Genomic DNA, 20,258 nt, shown 5'->3' on the forward strand with positions numbered 1-20,258 from the left:
GGTTAGTAGGAGAGGGCTGTGGAATGGGACCCAAGTGGACACCTTATCCCCGGCCCTGCAATCGCAGCACTGTGCTCTGTAGTTTTCCCTCCTTTCTCCCTTTTTCCCATAAGACACTGGCGCCCGTACATCTGGGTTGCTCACCTCTCAGTGCACTCATCGATGTTGTTCTCACAGTGGACTCCATCAAATCCAGCCTGGCACTTGCAAGTGTAACTGTTGACATAGTCGGAGCAGGTCCCTCCATTCTTACAGGGTTCACTCAGACACTCATTCATGTCTGTCTGACACTTATCCCCAATAAAGCCAGGATGGCACAGGCAGGAGAAAGTATTCACTCCATCTACACAGGAGCCTCCATTCTGGCAAGGATCTAAGTCATTACACATAAGAATTAGAGCTCTGAACTGCAGCACCAATTTCATCTTAGACCTAGAAAGGTGAGCGACCTGAACCGAGTCACACTAGTAACAGTAACAATTCTGCCTTTTCTCTACTTGAACTTTTCTTTACATCTATTTTGCCTCAACTCTTCCATTTACAAAACTGAATGCAGTTAGCACTTGCCTGAGATTCTTAATCTGTTTGATAACTGGACTGAACTATACATACACCACTAACAGTTTTGCAAAATTAACAGTCCTCAAACTTGCATTGGTCCCCCACATACTGCTAATCAAATATGTGTCCCCAATACACACAATCTCAAAACTATCAGTAAAATTTTTCAAAAGGTGCATGTGGTGATGGAGTGGGTATGGTAGGAAAGGATATATACTAATCAGCCCCCTGTGCTGATCACTCTCTCTTTCCTTTCTTTTCCCTCTCCCTTCCCTCCCTTCAACTTTCCTTTCCTTTCCTTCTCTTTTCTTTTTCTTGTTTTGTTTTCTAGATTTAGGTAGAATTAGGAAACATTAAAAAAATTTAAATATCACACAGCTCAATCTTAGAACACTTTAGATTCATAGCAATTAGTCAATAAATTTTGAGCTACTATCATGGCATGGTCCTCTGAAATACAGATGGCATATAAATCAGAACAAGAAAAATAAGAGGTAAATCCTGCTCTTGAGGACTTTAAAACAGAATTGCAAAGACAGGTTACATGTGTAAAAAGAGAACTAAACATCAGGTGGGTAATGTAGCCCCTTTTTATAAGTGGAGTATTTTTTTTTTTTACCTTATTTCATCTATTAGGCTAATCCTACTCTAAAGGCTCATCTGTAATTTTTACTGGAAAATTTGTAAAAATAATATTATCTCTTCTTATCCACAGTACATAGCACACAGCTACTGTAACTTCCATAACATCTTTCAGAAAACTCACCATGATTTACAGGGTTATTTTAGGCTAATTGTAAATATTGCCAGTTTTACTTCAAATAGGAAAAATTTTAAATACTAAAAGTTTTGGCTGATATAATAAGTAAGCGGAAAAGGAATCCAAATAATTTTATTTCACTCCCTTAAATTTCTCCATCAACTATGCTATGGACTTATTTTTCTTCGCTATTTCCTACACAGTGTTGAACTTGTCTATGTATCTCTGTTTTTTTTTTTTTTTCTAATATACTATGAATTTCATGAATGTAAGCACTGGGTTTTATCTATTTTGGCACTGCCAGGACCTAGTTTGGTGCCATCCACATGATGATCTGAAATTACTATGCTGTGAAGTAGGTGCCATTATTCTTAACTCATTGTGATAACCTTGTTTGAAGTTTAATGACTTAATCACTACACAAATAACTGAGTGTAGATAAGCAGTGTGTGCTATTAAGTAACTGAGTATATCACATGCATATGATGAAACTATTAAAGCTGAGAAAAGAACCAGAAAAAAGTAGGCAGAACAATCCTAAGAGTTTACACTAGGCTGAGAATAGCTCATGTCCATGACAGGCAAAATGAAAAGACCTCCTAACTAAGCACTAAAGACGATCCTCAGCAAGTACTGTCTCAGTAGTAAGCCATTTTATCCCTAGACTAAAGGCTGTTCTGGACCTAACATATCCTGAAGACCCAAAATGATCAAACTGTTTCCAAATGATCCTTAAACAAAGCTTCAAAATATTCTAAAGATTTTTTTTAAAGTCTAGTATTCAATCAAAAATCACCAGGTGAGCAAAGAAGCAAGAAATATAACTCACGATAAGAATAAAAAATCAACAACAGAAACATATCCAGGAATTTCCCATATGGTAGAATTAGTGTGAGGACAATAAAACAACTATGATAAATATACTCTGTATGGTCAAGAAGAAGAAAGCATGAATATAACAAGGAGAGAGATAAAGTTATAAGAAAGACTCAAATCAAACTTCTAGAGATAAAAATACAATGAAGAGGAAAATATATACTGGATGGGATTAACAGCAAACAAAACACTAAAGAAGAAATGTTTATGGGAATTGAAGATATATCATAATATTGTCAAATAATAAAATTATCTAAAATGAAACACTGAGGAAAAACTCTAAAAAAATAAGCAAAGTAGTGTGTTGGTGAGTAGGGAGGTAATTTTAAGCAACCTAAAAAATGTATGACAAAAGTTGTAAAGGAGAGGCAAAAAGGTCTTGAAAAAACAGTGGTTGAATATTTTCTGAATTTGGACCCATATATCCAAAAAAGTCAATGAACCCAAACAAAAGGAACATGAAGAATAATGAAGGGCATCATAATCAAATTGCTAAAGCTCAGTGGAAAGAAAATATCTTAAAAACAGCCATAGGAGAGTAAATAACATATAGAAAAACAAATATAAGAATTATTGCAGAATTCTCCTCAGAAATAATGCACAGCAGAAAACAATGGAAAGATGACTTGAAAGTGCTGGAGGGAAGAGTCGACTTGGAATTCTACTCCCTATGAAAATATTTTTGAAAACTAAGGCAAAATAAAAACCTTTTCAAAAACACAAAAGCAGAAAGAATTAATCACTAGGAGGTAAGCACTACCAGAAATATTAAAGGAATTTCTTCAGGCAGAAGGAAAATGAGACTTTATGGAAATGTACATCTATGGCTAAGCATGAAAAACACGAAGAGCTGTAAATATGTTGTAAGTATAAAGGCTGTTAATTTATTTTTTAAGTTACTTGATAAATTGGTGACCATTTGAAGCAAAAATAAAGTTTTGGGGGGTTTATGATACATATATGAGAACAAGAGAACAGAGGGCAGGAGTATAAATTTAAAGTCAACTGTTGTAAGGCTTTTATGTACTATACAAAGTATTACAGTTGAAGGTAAATTTTAATGAGTTAAAGTTGCATACTACAAACTCAAAATGACCACCAAAAAATAAAAATATGCCAGTGAAGAAATAAAATGTAATCATAAAAATGCTCGATTATTCCAAAAGGAGGGGAAAAAAGAAGGAAAAATAAAAGTAAAATGAAAAATGGCAAATATTCAACTCAGTCATATTGCCATCAACCATTAAATTTAAATGGCATGAACATCTCAATTAGAAGACAGACAACATCATATCGAGGAGAAAAAGCAAGACTCAATATATGCTCTCCATAGGAAACATACTTTAAAGATACTGATAGGCCAAAGTACAAGGATGGAAAAAATATATACTCTAACAATAATCTAAAGAAAGGTAAGGAGGTTTCAGAGTAAGAAATATTAATTACAAGGGTAAACAAGGTCATTTCATGACAAGGAACTCAATTCTTCAAGAGGAAATAATAATCTTAAATGTTTACATACTTATTATCAGAGCTTCAAAATACATTAAGGAAAAACTGATAGAATTACAAGGAGAAATAGACAAACAATAATAGTGACAGATTTCAATACCACTCTGTGAATAATTTATACAATTAGCAGAAAGAAAATCAGAGAAGACCTAAAAATACTATTAACCAATTTGATTTAATAGCATTTATAGAACACTCAACCAAAAAACAACGAAATAGACATTCTTTTCAAGTGCATACAGAATACTTACCAAAACAGACCACAGACTAGGCCATAGACATGCTTTAATGCATTTTAAATAATTTTAAATAATTATTTTAAATAATCCGAAGGATGAAAAGTATGTTCTCTGATCACAATGGAATTAAACTAGATATCAAGAACAGAAACTATCTGGAAGGAATCAGCAACAAAAGATACTTGGAATCAGGGACAACATGGATGGAGTTAGAGTATCATGCTAAACAAAATAAGTCAGTCTGAGAAAGACAAATATTGTATGATTTCTCTCATATGAGGAATTTAAGAAAACAAGTGCATAAAGGGAAGAGAGAGAGAGAGATAGTGAGAGAGACCGAGAACCAGACTCTTGACCCTAGCACTTAATGCCTATTATTCTTTAAAGTCTAAAAAGAAGCAAAAACAAAACAAAACAAAAAAACTTTAAAACTCATACCACATGTAAAAATTAACTCAAAATAGATTCTGGAATCATGGAAAGAGCCTAAATGTCCATCAACTGATGAATGGATCAAGAAGATGTGGTTTATCTATACAATGGAATACCACATGGCAATGAGATAGAATGAAATTTGGCCCTTTGTAGCAACGTGGATGGAATTCAATGGAACTAATTATGCTGAGTGAAATAAGTCAGGCAGAAAAGGACAGATACTACATGTTTTCACTTACAAGCAGAACAGGAGAAACTTAACAGAGGACCATGGGGGAGAAGGGGAAAAAATAGGTGGGGAGAGGGAGAGAGGCAAACCATGAAAGACTCTTGAATACTGAGAACAAATTGAGGGCTGATGGGGGTGGGGGAGATGGAGAGGGAGTGTGGGCATGGAGGAGGGCACTTGTTGGGATGAGCACTGGGTGTTATATGGAAACCAACTTGACAATAAACTATGAAGGAAAAAAAATAAAAAATTAAATTAAAAAAATTGATTGTGGACCTAAAGGTCAGTGCTAAAAGTATAAAACTTTTATTTTTTATTTTTAAAGTTTGTTTGTTTAGAGAGTGTAAGTCAGCAGGGGAGGAGCAGAGAGAAAGGTAGAGAGAGAATCCAAAGCAGGCTCCGCACTATCAGCAAAGAGCCTGATGCAAAGTTTGATCCCACACACCAGGAAATCATGACCTAAGCTGAAATAAAGAGTCAGACACTTAACCAATTGAGCCACCCAGGCGCTCTGAAAAGTATGAAACTTTTAGAAGAGATCAAAGGAGATCAACCTCAGTGACATTGGGTTAGGCAAAGGTTTGTTAAATAAGATACAGGAAGATGAACTATGAATGAAGATTATGGATATACTGAAATTCATCAAAATGAAACTCTTCTTCTTCAAAAGAAAAACAAAACAGAAGCTACAATTGGGAGAAGATAGTTGTAAGGCAAATATCTGACAAAGAATCTGTATTTAGAATTCCGTAAGACAGACAATCCAATTTTTCATGTGGTGAGAAATTCTGAATAGACATTATATAAAGTAAACATATGGCTGACCAAGAGTAAATGAAAAGATCAAAATCACTAATAGGTAGGGAAATACAAGGTAAAACCATTGTGAAATACCATACACAGCCATTACAAAGGCTGAAATTAATGACAATCATACCCAAGTGTTCTTGAGGATGTGGTTCAACTGGGTCTCTCAAACAGCGTTCATGGGAATATGAACAGAGAACCACCTTGGAGAACATTTTGGCAATTTTGTGAAAAGTGAAACATATATCTACTACATAAGTCAGCTATTCCACTCCTAAATATCTACACGAGAGAGTATTACTTTATTTACAACATCCCAAAACTTTAAAAAAAGCTGTATGTCCTACTAGTGAATTAAAGTGTATCCAAATAATGGAATATGACTTAGCAAGAAAACAGAATGAATTACTAATACACAGAACATAGATGGGTCTCAAGTAATATGCTAAATGATAAGTCATACTCCCTCTCTCCAAAAAAGTTTGCATTAGATGATTCCATTTATATAAAATTATTAAAAATGCAAATAAATTTGTAGTGACAGATGTAGATCCCTTGCTGCCTGGGACATGGAAGGGGGAGGAAGGAAATTACAAAATTAAAAATTTTTAGGAGGATGGATATGTTCATTATCTTTACTGATGGTTTCAGTTGTCAAATGTCAAAACTTACTGATTTGTACATTTAAAATACTGGTAGTATATTTTATACTAATTATACCTCAATAGATCTGCTTTAAAAAAAAAAAAAAGCTATCATAGCATTGTCCCCACTATGTCAGTGTACAAAAATCAGTTAGGGGCTGCTTAAAGAGATTCCACTGCCTCAGCTCCTAAAGCTACTAGCCTTGAAAAGAAGATTTAAAAAATGCTAATATTGGGGAGCCTGGGTGGCTCAGTCAGTGAAGTGTCCAACTCTTGATTTCGGCTCAGGTCATGATCTCATGGTTCACCGGATTGAGCCCCACATACTGTTCTGCGATGACAGCACAGAGCCTACTTGGGATTCTCTCTCTCCCTCTTTCTCTGCCCCTCCCCTGCACATGCACGCAGCTCTCCTCCCCTGCCGTGGAAAAAATAAACATTAAAAACACTAATACTAATATTGAAGACCTGGTAAAGTGTTGGAATGGGCAGTCTTGGCACTGAGAGGCAGCTGCCTCAACTGGGCTCTGTCCTGCTGCCTGTGAGCCTCAGGGGGCCCAGGAACTGGCATACTCACTGGCAAGGCAGTCATCGATGTCCTCCTCACAATCCATACCACTGAAGCCTGGAGGACACTCACACATGTAGCTGCCCTGGGTGTTATGGCAGAGACCGTGGTTCATGCAAGGCTTAGAGACACACTCATCAATGTCAATTGTACACCGCTGACCTAGGAACACAGGGGCAATGAATAGTCCTGTCTTTGGAAGGTGAGTTCTACAGAAATGTATGGGGGATCCAAGCTTCAGCCGGGGTAGATGGGTATACTCTGGTTGGTCTCCTACTTTGGGAAGCTTTTGGCACAAAATTATGTGGGGCAAGTTATTGCCCAGGGACTGAGGACATCATGGTTTCAGACTCAGGCTGGAGTCTTCCAGCCACTAGGGGGCCCCCAAAGACATGAAAATGAAAAAGCTTTCTGGGTCATTCCTGTACAGAGCCAGTGTTCTTGACAACAAGCAGGCCTCAGAAGGCCTGGGCCTTCCATGTTAATCTGATGATCTGACCACTTTGTTTAAAGCTTCTGGTTTCTCTAACTCCCATGTTATTACCTTGCCAGCCAGGGGCACATAGGCAGGTGTAACTCTCAAAATTTGGTGCCTCTTTGCAAATCGCAGCATTCTCACATGGGTTTGGGGAACAGGGAGCCAACACAGTCTGACAATTCTTGCCTGTAAAGCAAATGACAGAATTTAGAGAAACAGCCGAGGAAACTGAAATTTTGCAAACTCTGAATTCAAGTCTAAGGTAGCAGTTAAGAGCTTTGGAATCTGAGAGACCTATGGCCCTCCTCTGAGTCTTGGCTCTAACTTGGTTGCTAACTGTGTGACCTCAGGCAAATTACAGGATGAGAAATAGGATGGTATGTAACACAGAGAGGCTTTTTGAGGAGTAAATGGAAAAAAAATGTTTATGAAGTCTTCACTAGCACAGAGCCTGGCATGTAGAGTGAGCACTCAACAATAGCTGGGCTGCTCTCACCCTTATTATCATATGTGGTCACATGGACTTGGACACCTGTGTCCATCAAGAACGTAGTTTCTGCATCCCCACAGCTAAGAGCCAGCCACTCAAAAGCTCAGCCACACAGATCCTCCTTCAGGAAGCGGCAACAACACAGCCCCTACTCCTTACCACCTCTGCTGGCCTGTTCCAGAAGGCAATGGAGTTGATCAGAAGGCCATGGGAGGTAGGAAACGGTGAAGGTATCCTGATTACCTAGTAACATATCTCCTTATACCAATATCAACAACACGGCATTGATATTTGCACACCAATATTTCCTGCCTCAGCATACTAAATATAAGCTTCTGGCATGGTGGGGGGGGGGGTAGGAGGGGGTAGGAAAGGAATGCTTTTATTCAAAGGAGATGAGGGTGTTTTTAAAGTCAAGTTACAGCTAACTCAATTTAAAATTCAATCCTAAAATCGGAAAGAAAAAAAAATCACCACAAATGTTCACCAACATACTCAACCAGTTTTTAAGGAATCTGGGTCAGCAGAGTGGCTCACTAGGGAAGGCAACGTTGCTTAGTTCTCTTCCCAGTGGCAAAGCTCAGTGATAGGACCCTTAGCTACACTCAGCACTAAAATTTTATTATGCACAGGCTTGCAGTCTCATATAACTTCCCAAAGTTCACACATAGTAAATTCTTTTATTGGGATCCTAATCTGAAGAAAAACCAATAGCCAGCATATAGTCAAATATTCTTATGGTATCTTTAGCAAGATAGATAAAATAAGTACTTGCAAGATGAGCTGAACACCTAAATCACACTCAGGTAAGCCTATGCTGAGACTGAGGATAGTGACACCTGCTTATATCTCTCTGCAGCCATCAAGTCTCAGTCGTCATGGCTGGGAAATACTATTAACAAATGTGATCAGCACTGTCATTATGAAATGCATTATTTAGACTTCCTTTGTCTGGGGATAGCTAGGGATCTCCAGCAACCTTGATTTTTATCTTTGAGGCTGACTAACTGCTATTTGCCTACATGAACATTTTTTCCCAAGAGGGGCAAAGGTAACAATGTAGCATTAATAAGTCCTTCAGGTAACAGTTGCGGTTTTGGCTATTCTGCCACTCTAAACAGCTGCAGTCACTAGTAACAGCTACTACTAATAGCCCACCAGGGGAGTAAGAATCCAGCCATGCTCTTGTCTGCATGCTGCGTACCATACCAGAGAAACATGCAAAGCCCCCATCCATGTTTCTGTTTTGTTCTCCATGGATGAAGAAAATGGATGGTGAGGAGGTAAATAAGCCACACTAATACAACCAATCACAGACAGCAGTAATGAGGCAGGAGAACACAAAGAGGAAATGTCCAGGCACACTCCCAAAATACCACCTGACACAAAGGACACCTGATATGAAATGAAGTCACACCCATGTCTTCTGTGTGTGTGATCGCCATCCAAGGGGCAATACCTCTCTGAATGAGATGTGGAGGTACTGAATGTAAGGAGAAGAAGTGAGGTTAAGAGGACATGCTTTGGACTGAGAGACACATAGGCAAGTCCTAGATGGACCACTTAACTATGTGACCTTCCGCAAGTAACTTCCCTTTGCTTTAGTATAAAATGGTCATAGGAACTTCCATTTTACAGAATTATTGTGAGTACTAGATTAAGAAATCCAAAATATGCAAAGTATCTGGCATATAGTAAATGACCAATAAATGGTGGTGATTGTATTACTGAACTATGACCAAGAGCACAGGCCAGACAACACTGGGTCCACTTAAATAATGAATGAAACCAGCACTCAGACGTAGTTTAAAAAACAAACAAACAAACCCATAACACTTAAACCCTTAAGTACAAAGAAGGGGAGTGTGTTTCCCTACCAGCTGCATCTCAGGAAGCCACAGTGTCTTCTCCGAGCCCAAGATCTAGTCAGTGAGGGCAGGACGGTGACCAGGGAGAGTGACCCCGCAGGGCAGCACCATGGCGCCGCAGGCCCTTGTCTCTGAGACTCCAAGGTTCAGAATGAAATGCGGCCCCTGCACCTGCAGAACTCACCTGTGTAGGGCAGCACACAGCGGCAGGTGTAGCCACTTATGTCATCCAAGCAGGTCCCTTGGTTCAGGCAGGGATTTGAAGCACATTCATCAATATTCACCTGACAGTTATAACCTGTAGACAGAAAGGAAAACTCCCAAACAGTGAAACTTTCTGTTAGCCTTCTCATTATTTAAATTACGGAGCAATCCTCTTCATGGCAAACATTAACTACTTTAGAAACTGAATTTCTTAGGGCGCCTGGGTGGCTCAGTCAGTTAACTGTCTCACTTCGGCTCCGGTCATGATCTCGCGGTTTGTGGGTTCAAGCCCTGCACTGGGTTCTATGCTGGCAGCTCAGAGCCTGGAGCCTGCTTCACATTCTGTGTCTCCCTCTCTCTCTGCCCCTCTCCCACTCATGCTCTATTTCTGTCTCAAAAATAAATAAATAAATTATAAAAAGAAAAAAATTAGAAATCAAGCCACCAAACTGAATTTAAAAAAAAAAGAAAGAATAAGAAACAATTTCTTTAGGCCACTGGAACACCTGTTTGTTCATTTCAGTGACAAGTCCCTCATATATAGTCCGTCAGCAAAAGACAGTCAAAATGATGAATGGAAGAAGTTTATTCTAAAAGCTGAAAGGTTGAATGCACCTCCAAATATAAGTAACTTCTCAACAATGGATGAAGAAGCTCATTGAGGTTAAAAATATGATCTATCAGCTCTTTCTATACAAAATAGCTATCAGGGCCTAAAAAGGGGGCATAATTTATCAAGGGACAATATTTTCTTAAGACATAATTAAAGCCTCTGATTTATGCCTACTCTTTCATATGCACAGTCTCTATCATTGATGTGGTAGTACTTTCTGAAGCCATAAAACTGTTTTCCCCTGATCCAAGACATGGAATCTACTCCCACTATGAAAAAGAGAAAAGTAAGGAAGCATTAATGGGACAGAACAGTTACACCTCTGCATCTTCAATAGAGCCTGACACAGAGCCTCAAGATAAAGCAACTTTCACACTGTAAAAAAACAGTGGTCTGGGAGCAGAGGTGTACTGGTCTACTCACCAGCCACACAACTTAGGATTTTACATTTTGAGTTTTATTTTGTTTGTTGATCAGCAAGTCTCAAGGAAGCAAAGAAATAAAGGTGCTTTTAAATTTCTTTGCAAGTATATCAGAAAATTAATGACTACAATATATATGCTCTCAGAAATTTTTCAAATAATCAAGTAAATTGACTCTGAAACAGACTGATTTATCTCGGTAGCCTGGCACAATTTCTGAGTGGGGAAATCAATGACTAGGTGGACAGAGGAGTGCAATATAAATGATTTACCCATAGATTTCACTCATGAGTTTTTAAAGAGAAAATTGATGGTGGAAATGCAATAACAACTCAAAAAATGATTTTACACAACACCATTAGAATATATTTTTCCAGAAGGCCCTAGGTAGACTATATATTTTATCTCAATGCATAAGATAATTTGTTAGAAGGGTCTGGAATGTATGGATGCTTCTGTGGCATTATTGCTATCATAATTATAGTAAGACAATATTCCCATGCTACTCCCCAAATCTCCTGTGAATTACCACAGAATCAAACCAGCACCAGGAGGCTTATAATTAGAACATATTTCCAAAGTTGTCTAAGTGGAGTCCTAGCTGCTCACCTTAAAGAGTCCTGTAGTTCACCTCTCAGCTAGTAGAATCTATCTCTCTTTATGTTTTTATCCCCCAAGTGCCTTATAAATATTAAGTTCTCAAGTTATGTTTGCTATATGAATAGGTGAATAGGAATAAAGAAAAGGAAAGGAAGAAGTAAGTCGAGGAATATGCAATAAGAAAACCACGTGAAGGGAGACAGAAATATGCGCTTCTGCGTTCACCTTTAAAGCCCTTCTTGCAAGTACACCTGTATCCATTCACCAGATTGTCACAAGTTCCTCCATTCTGGCACGGGTTAGAAAGACATTCATTTTTGTCCACTTCGCAGTTGATGCCAACCCAGCCCGCATCACAGAGACACTTGTATCTGAAAGAAGATAGCATTCTTGACTTTGGAGGATGAATGTCTAATTGAGTCTTAGATGAAATACAAGACATGGTGAAGAAATGAGGGACAGAGGAGCCCATGGGTAAGCTGATCTCATTTCTACTCTTCTCTGAACCTATACTTGGATTGCCATGGACACGGCATGCATTGTGTGGTCCCGTCTGGACTACTCAGTAAACAGACTTTTCTGGTGCTTCCCAGCTCACAAAGATGCTGAAGAAGTTAATTAATTACAGTGAGATTTCATATGTAAGCAGTGGTTGGTGTGATATACTGGGTTAATCCAAAAGGCACAGTAACACACATAAATCTGTATGTTTATTATATATAAAGTTAAGATAAAGCAAATGTTAGGATCATTTGTTTCTGATGCAAAACAGACACCCAAGAAGTAGGTAAGCCTCTCCAAGGAGCTCCTGGGATGTCTGACTTCCAAGTCATGCTTTCTTTTTCTCTCCTAAAACCCTGCTGTAGAAAGTACCTCAGGTAAACTGAGCAGGAAAAGGAACAAAAATGAAAGTATCCAAAATATATGTACATTGTTCACACTTTGAACATTATTACCACTCAGACTATGGTACGGTATTGGCAAATAAAAGCCACTCTTGTCTGGAGATGTTTAGGACAAAGGTAGGTGGGTTGGGATGCTTTGCAGGCCACCATACTCTGAAACAGGAATACTGAGGTAATTCATCTGTGAATAAGTTGATTTCCCTTTACCTCCAAATATACTCTTGGTTTCTTTCACCTGTTGTGAAGTATGGCAAACGGCAATGCCCACAGCCCTATCTTCTGGCCAGAAGAACAAGAGCACAGGAGTATCTTGTACGACCTAACGTCACACTCTGAGTTTCTAGAAGAGTACCTATTAACACATCACACAGCTCTCAGAGGCTTGCAAACCATGAATGTCTTATCAGGGTCACATCTGCAGTCAGCTGGGACCGGCCCCACTTCAGAGGCACACATTGGGACCGCAATAGAACAGAATGGGGCTTTTTATAAGCAGGGTAAAAATCAAGTAGACCCTCCCTCAGAACTCAATCTTACAATAACTACTAAAAGCACAATTGCCAAAGGCTCACAAAATAATGCTGGACTTCTCCCATGAGCTGACTACTCCCCCCATTTTCTACCTGTTTGGCATTGGAAGGCAGAGCACAAGTGGTGGTCTGGAAGACTGAAGGAGGCTACCAAAATCTACAACTCCGTCTCAGCTCAAGTCCCTGACTGACTTCTATGGGGCATGGCCCATTCTGAAACCCAACTGGCCGTAGTCAAGTCCATAAGGAACTATTCATATGCAGTGGCTACCTACCCACTGAGGCCCCCGGTGCAGTTTCCGTGGATGCAGGGATTGCTCAAGCACTCGTTCACCTGTGAGTAGCAGCTAGGGTGATGGGGCCCCTCGGGGCACAGACAGCGGAAACCATTCACATCGTTGATGCACGTTGCACCCTTTCGACAGGGATTGGAGGCACACTCATCAATATCAATGTTACATCTCTGCCCTGCAGAGGAGGGAAACATTTTTTTTTTTTTGGTCAAATCTAAAATATTTAGAGAATAGACTCAGAACAATGAGAGATATTGTGTTGACAACTTCCTCTGCACAGGCTGTAAGATGCCTGGGGCACCAAATGTCAGGATTTAAGTAATAAGACACCCAAGAGCACTTAGCACCATGTGAGGAAGTAGTAAACAGCATCGACAGTCTTTTGATAATGCAGCCAAGTTAACAAAATGCTGGAACAGCCACTACAGTTTTTTGATATGTATTTCTTCTTTACTCCATCTTAAAAATGGAAACGTCACAAGGATTCTAAAAGAGAACATCAAATGTTACCAAAGTTGGTTGTTCCTCTTGCTGCTGTTCTGATTACTCTCGAAGAAGCTTTTATCACTGCTCTCAGCTGGTTCACCACACACCAATTCTGTTAGTCAATCTGCTACATTTCTACGTACAGGATATAGCTCAATTACCTGGAATACTTAGTGAATAAACTACTAACTTATTTTAATGTTATACTGGTTAAAAAGAAAGCCACTTTGCTTTCATTCTTAGAGTTGTATTACTCCATTTTATTTATTTCTCAGAGAGAGAGAGAGAGCGAGAGCGAGTGAGCAAGGGAGGGTCAGATAGAGAGGGCGACTCAGAGTCTGAAGCAGGCTCCAGGCTCTGAGCTGTCTGCACAGAACCCGACGCAGGGCTCGAACCCACGAACTGTGAGATCACGACCTGAGCTGAAGTCGGATGCCCAACCGACTGAGCCACCCAGGCGCCCCTCAAACCTTAATGTGCAAAAAGAATCATTTAGAATACTTGTTTTATTTTATATTTTTCTTTAATGTTTATTTTTGAGACAGAGAAAGAGAGAGAGAGAGAGTGTGAGAGTGAGAGAGAGAGAGAGGGAAAGAGTGTGTGTGAGCAGGGGAAGGATTCTTATCAGGCTCTGCACTGACAACTGAGAGCCTGATGCAGGGCTTGAACTTACGAACTGTGAGATCATGACCTGCACTAAAGTCAAGGGCTTAATGGACTTAACCACCCAGATGCCCCTAAAATACTTGTTTTAAAAGGAGATTCTTAGGCCCTATCACCATACATTATGATGGGTAGACTCCAGCAAACCACATTTTAAATAATACAGATGGTTCAAATACTACATTTTAAAAAGCTCTGATGTAGACAATTATTAGTTTATCATCATGTAATAATGTAAATGCTTAGAATATATGAAATTAAATGAACATATTCTTCCTCTAAAACCTACCCAAGACTGCACTTTGAAAACATGTCTGCAATAACCTTGACAGTTGATGCTTTAAGCTGAATAAAGCGTGCCACTTATATAAGAGTTTGGCTTTGTTAAATTTTGAATAATTGAGATTTAACTATATATTCCAAAATGATATAAAATTTTAAAATAACCCATCATTCTGTAAATGAGTGGCAACAAGCAACTGCTGTGAAGGAATTTATAAGTTTCAAAGAATACAATTTTCTGATTCAGATAAAAACATGCATTTTTATTTAAGAAAGAGTAACCCTGCATTTAGAACAGGAAATTCCAAATGAAATAGACCCACACCCCTTTAAAGTACGGGTATTAACATTTTTTCACTCTCTGTTGCTCTCTAAACCATTATTGGTGGTTCTTGTGGTAAAGACCCATAATCTGGTAGTGGTTGTTGTTTTCCTCCTAAGTGTTTTATTAATAACTTATTTTAAAGTACTATTTTCTTAGCCTCAACCTCAGAATTTTTTTTAGACGTTTGCCACTGGCACCATGACATGAGCCAGAACTCTGCTAGCCTTAGCCTGCTCTCCAGTGGTAAGTGAGAGGAAAAAGCCTTCTTTTTCTATCCTTTTAAAGGAAGCATTTTCTCAGAAGCCACTCCTCTTAGTTTTCCTCATTTGCTTTAAAAACTCTTACCAGGATCAATTTTCAAGCCGTCTTTACTGGAGAGCGTTAAGTGCCTCCTTGCAGTCTACCACGTGCACTGACCACTGCCTCACGATCAAGGTCCTACCTTTAAGGAGTTTCCACCCAGCATCAGAAATGCCCAGCATGAGGCTATGAACCTTCTTGGGCTCAGAAACTACTGAGTGAGTCGTTAATCAATGTTTCTCACCTTGTAGGTACTCAACAAATTAGTGTTTAATGAATGACCCCGTGCTACAGTCCAGACTGGGGAGTCCGGAGTTGGAAGTGAGAAGTCCCATTTCTGAGTTCTAGTCATTCACTCAGCAATATTTATTGAGTGCTTCCTCCATGACTCCCCGGCTGTGGGGCTCAACATGTACAAAACATATCTGTATACACTATGTGGACACTCAAGTTCTCTCTCAGTTGTCTTATTTGTTTAACGGGAATCATAAAACTTCCTTATCTAGTTTTTGTGTTTTGTTAATATTTTGATTGAGATATAACTGATGTATATGTGTAAATTAAAGGTATATGGTGTACTGATTTAATACATTTATACATTGCAATAGATTACCATTTTAATGTTACCTAACACCTCTATTATGTCACATAAAAATCATCTTTTTTGTGGTGAGAACAATTAAGACTAACCTCTTAGTAACTTTGAGGCTTATACAGTAGTGCTGACTATAATCACTGTGCTATAGCCCAGATTTCCAGACCTTATTTACTATTAGTTTCAAGTCTGCACCCTTAAGTACATCTCCCCTATTAGCCTCGCCCCAGCTAGCCACCATTCTACTCTATTTTTATGAGTTTAGCTTTTTAATATTCTGCATACAAGTGACATTACACAGTATTTGTCTTCCTCTGATTTATCTCACTTAGCATAAAGCCCAAAAGGTCCATTTATGCTGTCACAAATGTCAAGATTTCATTCTTTTTCATGGCTGTGTAGTGTGAATTGATTTTAGTATGACTGCAAGAGCCCTTGTTCTTAGCAGGGTGCCAGTTCAGGATATGACATTATTTGGTTAACTGAGGGCCAAAGAATCAAAACGCAATTGCATGTTCAATGTTTATAAATTATATAGTTTAATTTAATGATTATATTGGTTAAAAAGAAAGCCATTTTGCTTTCGTTCTTAAAGTTGTATTAATCCATCTTCTGCCTCAGAAAGAAGAGTATTCTAAGCATAACTTTATTGTCTTCTGGTAACTGAGAAAGCAATTCAGGGTCTCTTAATCTAGACTAGTGGCTCTAGATTTAAATAATTTATAAATCATAAATATACTATTAATTTATAATTTATAAACATTTACACACTTCACTACTGATGAAAAGCTACTATAAGAGATTTAGAGAGAAGAGATTGCAAAACTCATATATAGGTTTTCTTGTTGTACTTTGGTGATTATAATTCTATAATGACATTATCATGAGTCTACCTTGGTAGACTTGTTCCTCATGATAGCCTTTCAAATGCTTTTGGAAAATCACGAGGGTATGGCAGACCATGAGGCTTTCAAAACTTTACCTGTTTCAGATGATACTGGGTTTCCAGGTACAAATAATGATTTATAACTTAAAAGTACCATCAGTCTGTGGTTAAATCACGTAGCTGTGAGACAGTTTTCTCTAGATACTTCCAGTTTTCTCTATCTGGAATTACTGGGAATTTTCCAATAATAGTTTCTAAAATTATGTTTAGCTACTTCTGCCTGCATTTTTTAAAGATTGAGCTATAACTGAGATATAACCTATTAGTCTCACGTGTGCAATGTAATGATTTGATATTTGTATCTACTGCAAAATGATCACCATGGTAAGTCTAGCTAATACTCATCACCATACATAGTTTCAAAATTTTTTCTTGCTCCTTGCCCATTTTCAAATTGGATTATTTGCTTCCTTGCTATTGAGTTGTATGAGCTTTTTACATTTTGGATACTAACCCTTTTTCAGATATATTATTTACAAATATTTTCTCATATTCCATTGGCTGCTTTTTCAGTTTATTGTCCCTTGCTGTGCAGAAGCACTGTACTTTATTTTTTTTTATTTATTTATTTTTTACAAATAGTTTATTGTCAAATTAGTTTCCACATAACACTCAGTGCTCATCCCCACAAGTGTCCTCCTCCATGCCCATCCCCACCCCCCCCCTCCATCAGTCCTCAGTTTTTGTCAGCATTCAAGAGTCTCTCATGGTTTGCCTCTCTCCCTTTCCCCCACCATTTCCGCCCTTCTTCTCCCCCTTGGTCCTCCGTCAAGTTCCTCCTAATCCTCCTATACGTGCAAACATATGATATTTGTCCTTCTCTGCCTGACTTATTTCGCTCAGCATAACACCCTCAAGGTCCATCCATGTTGCTACACATGGCCAGATTTCATTATTTCTCATTGCCATGTAGTATTCCATGGTATAGATAAACCACATCTTCTTGATCCATTCATCTGCTGATGGACACTTAGGCTCTTTCCATGTTTTAGCTATTGTGGAGAGTGCTGCTATGAACATTGGGGTACATGTGCTCCTATGCCTCAGCATTTCTGTATCCCTTGGGTAAATTCCTAGCAGAGAAGCACTGTACTTTAATTCAGTCCTGCTTCTTCAGTTTCGTTTTTGTTGCCTGTGCTTTTGGTTTCTTATTCAACCTATCTGCTTTTATGGACTGTTATGAAAAGTCGTCAAAATAATAAATATGAAGGTGAAACTGAAAAAGCAGTTTGTAAAACTGAGAAGTAGCATACAGAAGGGTCACTTGATTTCTTACATTTTGCATTCAACAGTAAATACAATGAGGTCTGAAGAGGGGGCCCCTGGGTGGCTCAGTTGGTTAAGCGTCAGACTCCTGATTTTGGCTCAGGTCATGATCTCCTGGTTTCTAAGATGGAGCCCCTCATCAGGCTCCGGGTTGTTATCACAGAGCATGCTTGGGATTCTCTCTCCCTCTCTCTCTCTCTGCCCCTCCCTCACTTGTATGCATGCACATGCACGTGCATGCTCTCTCTCTCAAATAAATAAACATTAAAACAAGAGTTCTGCAGGGAATTCAGAATTTAGTCTGAAAAAGAAAAACTCATTTAAATCCGTCAAAGCTATTATGAGAATTGTAAAACAAACAAAAAAAGTAGTAGTGTTAAAATAAAACAGGAAAAAATAAAATATATCTACAGCTCATGTACATATAATACCACAGTTGTCTGTGGTATTTTGGGAAGCTGATTAAAAAAGCAAAAAATAACTAAAAAAAAAAACAGACATAGAAAATTGTTCCAAGAACAGAGTACCACCCAGTTACCAAAACATTCCACTTCTTGGTTATGTAATGTCATGCTACACCTTCGGTTTATTTTGGAATATTTTAGCCTATGTCCTCTCTCCTTGACCTTCTTGGTTTGCTGAATGTTAGAAAGAGAGAGAATATGACTTACTGGGATTTAAAAAAAAAAAAAAAAAAAATTCCAGTGTAAGGCTTACATGTCTAAAAAACGCCACAACAGGCACCCCCAACCCACTCAGGCTGTCCAGTGGGGTGAGAATGGTCATGGGCTCTAGAATAGGACCATCTGGGCTGGAATCCTGGCCACGGTGCATGGGTAATGTTACTTAACTGCTCTAAGCTCTGGGATTCTCATCAATACCATAAGAATGATAATAGGTGTGATAATTAAATGAGATTAGGCACCTAACGCCTAACTCAAAATAAGCTCTTAATAAATGATAGCTATTCTCTTATTACCTATTTAACAAAAATGCACCTATTATCCTACCTAGCAGGAATGTTTGTGTTTTCAGTTGGCTGTCACTTCCTCTTGGGGTAACAAGTTTCAGAACACAGAAGTACAGCTGGCTACTCCTAGTAGCACTAGGCACCAGATACGACAGCTTTCATCATACTTGTTTTCTGAGTGATCTTCCACTGAGCAGACATTATGGTGACCCACGTGGGCCAAAAACATTACTCCCTATCATCCATGATCATATCCAAGCAGGAAAAGGGGTTGTGAAATACAGAGGAAATTAAGTTCCCGGCAAGTGAGAGGCAGACATTTACCTCACTTGGCCCTGAATGTCTTTTGACATCATAGTTGAAAAAGCTCTGAGGGAAATTTCTCACATTGGTTGTGAATGATCACATAGTATTTATTAAATGGTAACAGTATTATGTAAGTGCCTGCTTGCGTGTGGAACTGTCTAGAAAGAATAGGACAGATGCATGGTGATTGCCTCTGAGGGGTGCCGTTAACACACAGGCATCTCAGTTAGGTGCCTCAGATTTCTCAGTAGGCTCTCACGTTTGGACCAGAAGGGTAAGAGATAAAAGCAATCTTATTAACAACAAAAAAGAGAGAAAGAGATTTGTGTTTGGGTGTGTGCACACAAGCATGCATGTGTAAATGTTCTAGCTACTTTTAATAATTAGGTTGGTCCTCCCAAGTTCTGGCCTCATCCGACAATCTCCTATAAGAAGAAGTACTCAGAAAAAAGCATTTAGTGTTTTCATAGAATTTTATCTTGGCTATACTTTTGTGGAAGGCATTCACTACTAAGGGCAGCAAATTAAAGGTGGTAGTAAAAGCTATATAGCTCAAGCACACTGACAGAAACTCATGGTCTGACTAGAAATGCTTTTCAGGTAGCTACAGCATGTGGTCTGAGAACCCTAACTAAGGAGAAGTTTCAGGTTACAGTTTATGGAAGGCCTATAAGTAGAAAACTAGGCCAGAGAAGTACAGAATCATACTTCTAACCTTCCAAGAGGCAAAGAAATAGGAAACATTTAAAAAGTGATTTTCCTTCAGATGCCCTTTTCCCAAAGTGATGGGGCTGAAGGAGGGACCCAACAAAAAAGGTGTTACCTGTGAATCCTGGTGAGCAGACACAACTGTAACGATTAATGCCATCCATACAGACTCCGTGGACACAAGGGTTACTTGCACAGTCATCAAAATTGATTTCACAATTAACACCTGCAAAGATAAAAGCAGAAAGAAACCATGCAGTATTACCACAAAAATAGCATGTGATGCTAGGTGTTAAGAAATCTGGAGTATACAGCTAGCCCTGGACAGAGCTACATTCAGAAAGGCTTAATTGTAGATATGGGTAACTAAACAGCAA

General features: G+C 38.7%; 1 protein-coding gene across 1 annotated transcript in view; it reads right to left on the minus strand.

The window, feature by feature from the left end:
* The window catches only part of NOTCH2 (notch receptor 2), a 172,214-nt gene that overhangs the window by 34,461 nt on the left and 117,495 nt on the right, over window positions 1–20,258 (minus strand). The window contains exons 12-18 of the mRNA XM_039255666.1: window positions 19,997–20,107; window positions 13,017–13,209; window positions 11,532–11,677; window positions 9,652–9,765; window positions 7,176–7,295; window positions 6,641–6,793; window positions 145–373 (exon numbers count right to left, since the gene is read on the minus strand). Coding sequence (XP_039111597.1) covers window positions 145–373; window positions 6,641–6,793; window positions 7,176–7,295; window positions 9,652–9,765; window positions 11,532–11,677; window positions 13,017–13,209; window positions 19,997–20,107 — 1,066 coding nt within the window. The remainder of the gene's footprint in view (window positions 1–144; window positions 374–6,640; window positions 6,794–7,175; window positions 7,296–9,651; window positions 9,766–11,531; window positions 11,678–13,016; window positions 13,210–19,996; window positions 20,108–20,258) is intronic.

Source organism: Hyaena hyaena, unplaced genomic scaffold, assembly GCF_003009895.1.
Source record: "Hyaena hyaena isolate Hyena2069 unplaced genomic scaffold, ASM300989v1 scaffold_539, whole genome shotgun sequence".
In the NCBI taxonomy this organism is placed as follows: Eukaryota; Metazoa; Chordata; class Mammalia; order Carnivora; family Hyaenidae; genus Hyaena; species Hyaena hyaena.